The following is an 11,899-nucleotide window of genomic DNA, read 5'->3' as shown; positions in this document are numbered from 1 at the left end:
AATTCTACGTGGCATTGATTCAACAAGGTGCTGAAAGCATTCTTTAGAAATGTTGGCCCATATTGATAGGTGTGCTAAAGTGTGCCAAGAAAACATCCCCCACACCATTACACCACCACCACCAGTCTGCACAGTGGTAACAAGGCATGATGGATCCATGTTCTCATTCTGTTTACGCCAAATTCTGACTCTACCATCTGAATGTCTCAACAGAAATCGAGACTCATCAGACCAGGCAACATTTTTCCAGTCTTCAACTGTCCAATTTTGGTGAGCTTGTGCAAATTGTAGCCTCTTTTTCCTATTTGTTGTGGAGATGAGTGGTACCCGGTGGGGTCTTCTGCTGTTGTAGCCCATCCGCCTCAAGGTTGTGTTGTGGCTTCACAAATGCTTTGCTGCATACCTCGGTTGTAACGAATGGTTATTTCAGTTAACGTTGCTCTTCTATCAGCTTGAATCAGTCGGCCCATTCTCCTCTGACCTCTAGCATCAACAAGGCATTTTCGCCCACAGGACTGCCGCATACTGGATGTTTTTCCCTTTTCACACCATTCTTTGTAAACCCTAGAAATGGTTGTGCGTGAAAATCCCAGTAACTGAGCAGATTGTGAAATACTCAGACCGGCCCGTCTGGCACCAACAACCATGCCACGCTCAAAATTGCTTAAATCACCTTTCTTTCCCATTCTGACATTCAGTTTGGAGTTCAGGAGATTGTCTTGACCAGGACCACACCCCTAAATGCATTGAAGCAACTGCCATGTGATTGGTTGATTAGATAATTGCATTAATGAGAAATTGAACAGGTGTTCCTAATAATCCTTTAGGTGAATGCATTTACTCTAGAAACTAACTCTACAACCATGGAAAACCGTAATAGATGGGCCTCTTAACCTTTACGCTGAGGAGAAAATCCAATGCAACTTTGAAGGGACCAAGAGAAACATAATTATGTATTTCTACTCAGCTTGACTTTTAGATGTAATAAAGTAAAATTATCAAATTATTTATTCTTGATGCAAGGAGTAACAGACAATAAAAGTATCTCTCTTTTTATTGACTAACAAGATAGCAAAGCATTTCAATCAAGCTCTTCTTCAGATTCCTGAGCAAGAACAGTTAGTAAAAAAAAAAAAAAAAAACACTTGTACTTGTACATATAGATTATATTAAGCAACATTATATATGCAATATTGCTCTTTGGGGAGGAACTTCATCTTTGAGTTGATGTGAATCTCACAGTTAAATATAAACTATTTAATGTGACAAATGTTGACAATGTTTCTTTTATACTGTCGATGGTTGTGGCCAGGGCCGTAGAGTTCTAGAATCGCCGGTGTCACAGATATGAGGTAGTTCAGGGGGTTTGGGGTCATGCTCCCCCGAGAAAATACATGTCATTTTCAGACATATGAAAATCTCCATCACTCTTTCATTTTTCTCTCAGTCTCTCTACTATGGTCTGTCTTTTCAGATGAGAAGATCTTGGAGCTGTGCAATATCATGGCAGCACTAAAGTAGAGTCAATACTATATTAGAGAATTATTTCACAACCTTTATTATATACACCTCGGGAATATACTGAAGTCTGGACCTCAGGGACTTCATAACTGGCTACAGCCGTGGTTGTGACTGGTTTAGACAAACTAATAGGAAAGAGAGGTGGCATCGCACTTGAAAGTGCTGGAACTGAAGATAAGCTACTTAATGTGAGTTTTTGAATGACTGTGTAGAGCAGATGAATGAGTGAAGCTCTTCCCACATGCAGTGCAGTAATACGGTTTCTCTCCAGTGTGGATCCTCTCGTGTTTTGTTAGGGATCCTGACTGACTGAATCTCTTGTCGCAGTGTGAACACTTGTAAGGTTTCTCTCCAGTGTGAATTCTCTGGTGCTTTTTCAAATCTGAAACCGTGATAAAAGTCTTCCCACATTCAAAGCACACATGATTTCTTACACCAGTGTGTATTTTCTGATGTCCTTGTAAATCCTGCAGACGTGAAAAACTCTTTCCACACAAAGAACATGAATGTGGTTTCTCCTGTGAATGAACTGTCATGTGTCTCCTCAGGACTGAAGCCCACAAAAATGTTTTACCACATTGATCACATTCATGCAGTTTCTCTCCAGTGTGGATGTTCATGTGTTTCTGAAGGGTTCCATGTTGTGTAAAACTCTTTCCACACTGATCACATGAGAACGGTTTCTCTCCAGTGTGGATCTTCATGTGTTTCTGAAGGGTTCCATGTTGTGTAAAACTCTTCCCACGCTGATAACATGTGAATGGTTTCTCTCCAGTGTGGATCTTCATGTGTTCCTGAAGGGTTCCATGCTGTGTAAAACTCTTTCCACACTGATCACATGAGAACGGTTTCTCTCCAGTGTGGATCCTCATGTGTTTCTGAAGGGTTCCATGTTGAGTAAAACTCTTTCCACACTGATCACATGTGAATGGTTTCTCTCCAGTGTGGATCTTCATGTGTTCCTGAAGGTGTCCTTGACGTCTAAAACTCTTCCCACACTGATCACATGTGAACGGTTTCTCTCCAGTGTGGATCTTCATGTGAACCTTAAGATTACGTTTGCATGTGATACTCTTTCCACACTGATCACATGTGAACGGTTTCTCTCCAGTGTGGATCCTCATGTGAACATTGAGATTCTGTTTGTATGTGAAACTCTTTCCACACTGAGTGCAAGTGAAATATTTCTGAGATCTTATTTGATGTTTCTCCACTTCATTCACTTCTTCATTTTCATCCATCGGGCCTGAAATTAAAGTAAAAAAAATGCTCAGTAAATCAATAAAAGAAAAATTATGTAGTGAAAAATATATACAGTATATATAAAACCCAGACGTAATAGCAGAAAGTATTGAGTTTTTTTCAAACAACTTTTATTCAAGATTGATGATTTTGATCCATTATGTCCCTGGAATTTTCCATGAAAGGGGTGCATTAATGTACTCGACATTATTTTTTTATTCATTAGAGTCACAAATCTATAGAGCCCCTAATAATGGGACATTATGATGGGAGAAAAAAATAATATTTCAATGCTTTTGTGTTCTCGTTGTTCCCGCAAGAAACTTTTTGATACTCACAAAACCTTAGAGATATTTGCGAGCAAACGCAAAATTACATGTGGAAACGCAAACGCTTTTGCGAGGGAGATGTAAGGATGTCCTCAGGCACTGGTTCAGGCTTTAGGATTGTCGAATAAAGAAACATTATCAGCATGCTGGTGTAAAACTGTATATTTCTTATCCATTACCACCCATCGCTACCAACCACGGACAGTTAGTATAGTAAAAAATATATGGGAGAGAATTGCAAGTTTGTGACTATATTTTAGGGGAGCAACGGTACATGTATTTATCCCGAACCGTACGGTATGGGCCCGGATTGGGCCCTTGTATACTTGTGATCAACTGACCAAAACGCATCTTAACACCAGCTGTAGACAAAGCCTCACAAATCTTCTTTAATCCTTTTGAACATGTGATTGAAACCAAATGTGAGACATTTAAACTGACCAATCAGCAGATTACAGCTTTCCCACATCGTACTGAAGGTGTGACATTTAGCAAACCTCAGATGTACACACACATCTTGGCCGACAGACCTTTATCACTATCAGCACTTCTTTACGGATCACTAATGGCCCTTGTGGTAAGAAAGAGGGGGTTGGAGCAGGAAAGCAAACGTCTTTGTTCATTTGCAACCCTAAAGAACGCAAAAACAATGAAATATAGTTTTTCCATCACCATGTCCCTTTAGGGGCTCTGAGTAAATCACATTTTTGCAGTGAGAACTATTCAATATTTGATAAACTATGCAACTACCTAAAATAATAATATTTAAAAAATACTTTAAGTCAATGGTTCCAGTTAACTGTCTGGTTACTGACATTCTTCAAAATATCTCCCTTTGTGTTCAGCAGGAGAAAGAAATTCATACAGGTTTGAAACAACTTGAGGGTGAGTAAATGATGACAGAATTTTCATTTTAAAGTGAACTATCCCTTTAAGACATATCCATAATTTTGGTAACATGGTCACGGTAATTGTGAACCAGATGTAAAATAAACAGAAAGAATTGCTCAGATAATACTTATATTGACTTACAGATAACAAACATCCTTGTTAAAAATAATAATAATTGCATCCGGTTCATATTATTTGCTGCTTTAATTCTAATTCACAACTAGATTTGTCCTACTATAACAGATCTAAATCTGATGAACTGCTTTATAACCTTAATGTTCTTCAGCCTCACTAATGAAGAATCAGGAATAAACACCAACCTCTTTGTTCTTCAGTGTGTTTCATTCTGCAGTGTTCTGGATCTCTCATGTTCTCACTGTCCTTCAATAAACTCTGTCTTTGCAGATTTCAGCTCTTCCTGATGGTTTGATGCTCGTCTTCACTTGTAGCTGATGGGAATATTCCAGCATTTATTGGTAAATTGCAGTGGGAGGAGCTTCACTGAAGGAGGAGGGGCTTAATTGAAGGAGGAGGAGCAGATCTGACAAAATCAATAAGAAATCACTTACTGAGTTTATGTTTTTATTCTAATTTACACATTTTAAATGTTTATGGTCACATATGTATCTAGAGAAGTGGAAAAGTGTCAACCACATACTTTATTTCTACATTTATCTTTATTTCTCTCATTAACATATTGGCAATTTTATATTATATATATATAGTATAACAATTAACAGACACCAAATATATATAAGAATAAAAATGAAAGAATAAAAAGATTTGCAAGAAAAAATAAAGCAACAAATGAGTTTCACTTATTTTGTTTATCATATTTTATATGAAACATTTTGCCCACCTATCTAAATGTAGAAAAGAAGGTGAATAAGCCCTATTTCAAAAACGGTGGAGTGTTCCTTTAACCTGTTAAGCTGCAACCCCACTATTGAAAAATACCCAGAAATGGCATACCCAAAGTATGATCTCATTTGAAAGCTGACAGCTGGCTGTTTATTGTAAATGTAGAATTAATTATTGTCATAATGAAAAAAATAGTTATAAATAGCTTCAAAGTTTTTAAAGTTATTAGAAATGTATTTTCATGAAACATCTTCATGGAAATAAAATTGAAGTTGGCATTGTATCAATCTAGAAATGCACTGCAGCTAAAGCCACATGTCTGACTATGTTACTGTATGTTTAAAATCTTAAGATGATAAGTTTAAAACTCTGTATTTAGTTAAATGTTTTTCAAGATCATATAATATGACTATACTTGATTAGACTCTAAAATGCAACTGATCTTCTTATCTTCATCTTTTAAGTATCCATTCAGTCTCAGTCTCTCCTGCACACATTCACACCTCTCCAGCCTGGTTATGGCTCTAAATATGCATTTCTTTTGTCTGCATTAGAATTACTAACGACTGGCTATTCACAGGCTATTCATAGAGTTTCAATCCCTAATTTCTTTTATCAAAGTTCTCAAATGTGAAGTGAGAACTTTGATAAAAGAAATTAGGGATTGAAACTAATTTTCTAGCTGATATGATCCTAGTGATCTGTTGGGTTTATATTCAGTGAGCATATCTGCAATGTATTGAGGTCCTAGGCCATTGAAGGATTTATATACCAGTAATAATACTAATCTTTCTTTCTTTCTGAATAATCTTTTTTTCTTTCTTTCTAACTAATCTTTCTTTCTAACCAATCTTTCTTTCTTGGTTAGAAAGAAAGATTAGTTAGAAAGAAAGAATGAAAGAAATATTAGTTAGAAAGAAAGATGGATTAGTTAGAAAGAAAGAATGATAGATTGTGAAGAAATAAAGAAAGATTAGTTAGAAAGAAAGATAGATTAGTTAGAAATAAAGAAAGGAAGATTACTTAGAAAGAAAGAAAGATAAATTAGAAAGAAAGAGATTTGTTAGAAAGATGGATTAGTTAGAAAGAAAGATTAGTTAGAAAGAAAGAAAAAAGATTAGTTAGAATGAAAGAAATATTAGTCAGAAAGAAAGAAAGAAAGGCAAGTTTATTTATATAGCACATTTCATACACAATGGCAATTCAAAGTGCTTTACATAGAAGAAATTAAAATAATAAAAAGAAATAAGAATAATTAAAACAGTTTAGAAAAATAAAATAAAATACAGTACAAACAGTCGGACGAACAGCGGCACAGTGCTCATTCAGTAAATGCATAGCTAAACAGAAGTGTTTTGAGTCTGGATTTGAATGTGACTACTGTAGGAGCACGTCTGATCTCCTCTGGATTCCAGCATAATAGCTAAAGCGGATTCGCCATGCTTAGAGTGAACCCTTGGTATCTCTAGCTGATATGATCCTAGTGATCTGTTGGGTTTATATTCAGTGAGCATATCTGCAATGTATTGAGGTCCTAGACCATTGAATGATTTATATACCAGTAATAATACTTTAAAATCAATCCTAAATCTAACTGGGAGTCAGTGTAAAGACCTGAGGACTGGTGTGATATGTTCATATTTTCTGGTTCTGCTCAGAATCCTGGCGGCAGCGTTCTGTATGAGCTGCAACTGTCTTATGGTCTTTTTGGGAAGGCCAGTGAGGAGTCCATTACAATAATCCACCCTGCTGGTGATGAAAGCAAGTCTTGTCTGGAAACAAAGCATCTAATTCTTGCAATATTTTTCAGATGATAGTATGCTGATTTAGTTATTGCTTTGACATGACTACTGAAACTAAGGTCTGACTCTAGTGTCACACCAAGATTCCTGACTTGATGTTTAGTTGTTTGACCCCTAGAGTGAAGGTATGCGTTCACCTTGAGAACTTCATCTTTGTTTCCAAACGCAGTGACTTCAGTTTTGTCTTTGTTTAACTGAAGAAAGTTTTGACACATCCAACTGTTGACTTCATCAATGCATTGGCACAGGGAGTCAATGGGGCTGTAATCGTTAGGTGATAGGGCTAAGTAGAGCTGTGTGTCGTCTGCATAGCTGTGGTAAGCGATTTGGTTCTTTCTCATTATTTGGCTCATTGGGAGCATATACAGGTTGAACAGGAGCGGCGCAAGAATTGAGCCTTGAGGGACTCCGCATGTCATGGATGTCCACTCAGACTTATGGTCTCCTATACTCACATAATAACCTCTCCCATCTAAGTATGACCTGAACCATTTTAGGACTATCCCAGAAAGCCCCACCCAGTTTTCCAGCCTGTCCAGAAGTATGTTATGATCGACAGTGTCAAATGCAGCACTGAGGTCGAGTAACACCAGCACTGATAGTTTGCCTGAATCAGTATTTAAGCGAATATCGTTTATTATCTTTATGAGCGCTGTCTCTGTGCTGTGGTGCGGTCGGAAACCAGATTGAAAATCGTCAAAGGATCCATTCGAGCATAAGAATTTGTTTAGCTGATTGAAGACAACTTTTTCAATGATCTTGCCTATGAAAGGAAGATTTGAGATCGGTCTATAGTTGCTTAATATGGTCTTATCCAGATTGCTCTTTTTCAGGAGGGGCTTGACAACTGCAGTTTTCAGGGAGTTTGGAAAACTCCCAGAGAGAATTGAGGCATTTACCACTTCTAGAAGATCTGCTTCTAAACTGTTTAACACACTTTTGAAAAATGATGTGGGAAGTGTGTCAAGAGCACATGTTGATGTTTTAAGGTGCTGTACGGTTTCTTCCAAAATTTTGCCATCGATTTCTTTGAAATCAGACATAGAAACTACTTTCTCAGGTGGTCTGATCTGTCTGACCCCAGCGCAACTCAAAGATGTGCTGATCACCTTTCTGATATTAGTGATTTTCTCAGAGAAGAAAGAAGCAAACTCACTGCACTTGTTCTCTGAGAGCATTTCACTGGGAATCTGGCTTGGGGGGGTTGTCACTCTCTCTACAGTAGCAAAAAGAGTGTGTGTGTTGTTTAAATTGCTGTTTATAATATTTGAGAAGAAAGACTGTCTAGCTTTGCCTAGTTCCATATTGAAAGTGTAGCACACGTGTCAAATAATATTGCACTTGTTACTAATATTACCCTTAGGCCAGTAGGTTCGAATGGAGGTGTAATAAAGACAACACTGGTTAAATAATAAAGGAAATCTTTGTATTTAAATGAACTATTAATGTAATTGTTGATTTTCAAAAGAAACAAATAAAAATAAGATAAAGATCAACAAATTGTCACAGTGATAGGGTCTCAATTCAATTCACAGTAAATGAACAATTTCACTACTCTCTGTTGTTCGTTAAATCAATTGGGTGCACCCTCTAGGCTATAAGGATTCCTAGAATACTAAACCTTCAATATCAATAGCAAATACAACCCCATAAACATTTACTAATGTTTACAATTGTAAAATTGGACAGTTCACTGAATCACATTCAAAAACAAAATGTGTAAACAAACAGTTTAGAAGAAGACAGTTCAATTAAATCAGTTCAAAAGACTCGTTTGAACTGTTCAGTCCAAAAGGATGAGTTCAAAAAGTTCAGTTCAAGTTTGTTTGCAATATTTGATTCAAAAGATTCGATTCAAAAGATTCAGTTCAAAAGATTTAGTTAGGAGAATCCACATTTCCTTAGAATTGTGGAAAAATGATTCTATAGTTCCAAAAAACAAATCAGTTTGTGCATGACAACAAAATACTCTGAGCAGTCTTTCAAAAACAAAACTCATGTTGAAAAAACTAACAGGCACTCAGAACTTTCCTACCCAAATCCACAGATGTTGATGTGAACTCAAATCTTGCATCAATCAATGTTCATCTCGCTGGGAAGGCTCGCCATCTTAGATTGTAATGCTGAAATGAACACAGTTCCAGACAAAAACCTGACCTGCATATGCAACAGGCAGCATTTAGTTCACATCACACATTAAATTCACAGCTAGAACTATTGGTGGAAGTACCTCGATTTTGACGTGTTCACACCCGGAAACTAGGAAAGATTTTAGTTCTAGGAACTCCTTTAGGAGGAACTAATTTACTAATTTACTTAAACCAGCACTATAGGAACTATCCATGACGTTAGTGTTCGCTGTTTGGCCGAACGATAGATGAAGCTCTTAAAGTGCTCTAAAGCGATGTCACACGTTTTTGAAACCACGTTGGTGAAATCTAATGCCGTCAATGGGCCTATTATTCATAACACGCACGCCTGCAAACAGGCGCTGGTTTTACGGTGATGCAAATAAAGAACAAAAGGGAGCTCTATTCTGTAGGTTACATGCCCACTAAAAAGTGTGCACCCCTACACACAGGCACTGTTTCCACTGTTTCAATATTCCCCCGACTCAGACTGGAAGTTTCATAAATGTAGCGTGTGTGCCAACTGTGATGTACAGTACACACCCCTACACACAAACACCGTTTCCTCAGTCTCAATTTTTTCCCCAGCTCGGGAAGTTAAATAATGTAGCGCGTGTGCCTACTGTGATGTATGCACCCCTACACACAACCACTGTTTACACAGTCTTAAACTTCCCCCTAGCTCACGCAGGAAGTTTAATAAACGTAGCGCGTGTGCCTACTGTGATGTATGCACCCCTACACTCACACACTGTTTGAACAGTCTCACAAGCTGGCCGGATGGCCGGGTCCCTAAAACATGGATGTGGCTCTCTCCCCCCTGAGACAGTGGGGAATGCGCATTCTGAATTGCCACAACAACTGGCTCATACTGACTTAGTCAGAGGCGGAGTCTCTTTCTTACAAAGGACTGGCTCCTCTGCCATCTAGAACGCCTTGGGCTCAGAGTGAACCTTGCCAAGAGTACGCTGTCCCCCAGCCAACGTTTCATGTTCCTGGGAACAGTTCTCGACTCGGTACATAGAGCATGCCCCTCACCAGACTGGGCTCTCTCAATCCAGCGTCTTGCTGCCTCGTTTAAAGAGGGCTCTCTCGCGTCCCTCAGAACGTTTCAAAGGGCTCTGGGCCTTATGGCCTCTGCATCGTCAGTACTCCAACTAGGCCTACTGCGTATGCGCCCCCTCCAGCTGTGGCTAAAGCCACAGGTTCCGGCTCATGCGTGGCATTTGGGCCACCTACACATCAGGGTAAACCAGCGTTGTATCAAAGCCCTGGCCCCCTGGAAGGATGCCAGCTAGTACCAGCAGGGCGTGAGCATAAGTCCCGGGGAATGCACATTCTGAACTACCTCGACGACTGGCTCATATTGACTCAGTCAGAGGCGGAGTCCCATGCTCACAAAGCCTGGCTCTTCGGCCATCTAGAATGCCTCGGGCTCAGGGTAAACTTTTCCAAGAGTATACTGTCCACCAGCCAACGAATCACGTTCCTGGGAACAGTTCTTGACTCCGTACATATGAGAGCATGGCCCACACCGGACCGAGCTCTATCAATTCAGTCATTCAAAGAGGGCTCCAGCGTACCCCTCCGAACGTTTCAGAGGATCTTGGGCCTTATGGCTTCGGCATCATCAGTACTCCAACTAGAATAGAAGAATAGAATGAGGCATTTATATAGCGCTTTCATATGTACTACTGTACACCCAAAGCGCTTTACAATCATATCAAGGGATCTCTCCTCAACCACCACCAGTGTGCAGCATCCACTTGGATGATGCGACGGCAGCCACAGTACAACGGCGCCTGTGCGCTCACTACACACCAGCTATAGGTGGAGAGAAGAGAGAGAGTGATAGAGCCAATTCAATGTAAGGGGATTATTAGGAGCCCATGATTGGTAAGGGCCAATGGGTGGAATGTGGCCAGGACACCAGGGTTACACCCCTACTCTTTACGAGAAATGCCATGGGATTTTTAATGACCACAGAGAGTCAGGACCTCGGTTTTACGTCTCATCCGAAGTACGGTGCTCTTTGACAGTATAGTGTCCCCATCACTACACTGGGGCGTTAGGACCCACACAGACCACAGGGTGAGCACCCCCTGCTGGCCTCACTAACACCTCTTCCAGCAGCAACCTGGTTTTCTCAGGAGGTCTCCCATCCAGGTACTAACCAGGCTCAGCCCTGCTTAGCTTCAGTGGGCAACCAGTCTTGGGCTACAGGGTGATATGGCTGCTGATAGGCCTACTAGGCCTACTGCGTATGCGACCTCTTCAGCTGTGGCTAACACCTCAAGTACCACACCATGCATGGCGCTCGGGCCTCGTGAATATCAGGGTGGACCAGCGCTGTATTAAAGCTCTGGATCCCTGGAAAAACACCAGCTGGTACCAGCAGAGTGTGAGCATGCGTTTGGTCTCAGAGAGGAGGGTCATTTCAACAGACGCCTCCAACTTCGGTTGGGGAGCCCTGTACGAGGGCAGGCCTGCCTCTGGCTTCTGGTCGAGCTCGGAGAAACGCCTGCACATCAACTGCCTCGAGATGAGAGCGTTTTTTTCTAGCCCTAAAAACCTTCCTCCCATGTCTTGGTCCGCAGGGACAACATGTCAGTGGTCTCCTACATAAATCGCCAGGGTGGCCTCAGGTCCCGCAACCTGTTCGCCATAGCCACACAGATACTGTTATGGGCTCAAACCAACCTGCGCTCACTCAGGGCAGCTCACGTGCCGGGCACGATGAACATAGGAACAGACATGCTTTCTCAGGGGCAATGTTCCCCCAGAAGAATGGTAACTCCACCCCCAGGCGGTTCTCCTGTTATGGGAGGTTTTTGAGAAGGCAGAAGTAGACCTCTTCGCCTCATAAGACAACAGTCACTGCCCAATCTTCTTTTCAAAGAGCAGGGCCTAGATGGAGAGAACTCGTGCTTGCAGAGCAGGGACCTCTAGGTTGCAAATGTGGACGGAGCGGGATGAGCCCAGGCCAGTGTATAACTCAGGCACACTGTGGGACCCCTCAATTTTTATGTGGGAATACTATTTTATGTCCCTGGCTCTTTCGACCCAGCCCTATATATATAATATTTCTGAGTGGATTTTGTGCTTCACATTTGTATATCATTTT

At 40.4% G+C, this 11,899-nt stretch overlaps 1 protein-coding gene across 1 annotated transcript; it reads right to left on the bottom strand.

Annotated features, from left to right (window-relative positions):
- Positions 1 to 1,027: 1,027 nt before the first annotated feature.
- LOC308702389 (uncharacterized protein) lies at positions 1,028 to 11,823 on the bottom strand. Its single transcript, XM_081385202.1, has 3 exons — positions 8,682 to 11,823; positions 4,304 to 4,524; positions 1,028 to 2,767 (listed from the first exon to the last, which is right to left on the bottom strand). Exons 2-3 carry the CDS (start codon positions 4,350 to 4,352, stop codon positions 1,701 to 1,703), a joined length of 1,116 nt encoding a protein of 371 aa, XP_081241328.1. The 5' UTR covers positions 4,353 to 4,524; positions 8,682 to 11,823; the 3' UTR covers positions 1,028 to 1,700.
- Positions 11,824 to 11,899: the final 76 nt, after the last annotated feature.

Source organism: Scardinius erythrophthalmus (genome assembly GCF_964197995.2).
Source record: "Scardinius erythrophthalmus genome assembly, chromosome: 14".
NCBI lineage: Eukaryota > Metazoa > Chordata > Actinopteri > Cypriniformes > Leuciscidae > Scardinius > Scardinius erythrophthalmus.
Note: the sequence above shows the minus strand (reverse complement) of the source record. Positions and strands in the feature narration are given on the sequence as shown.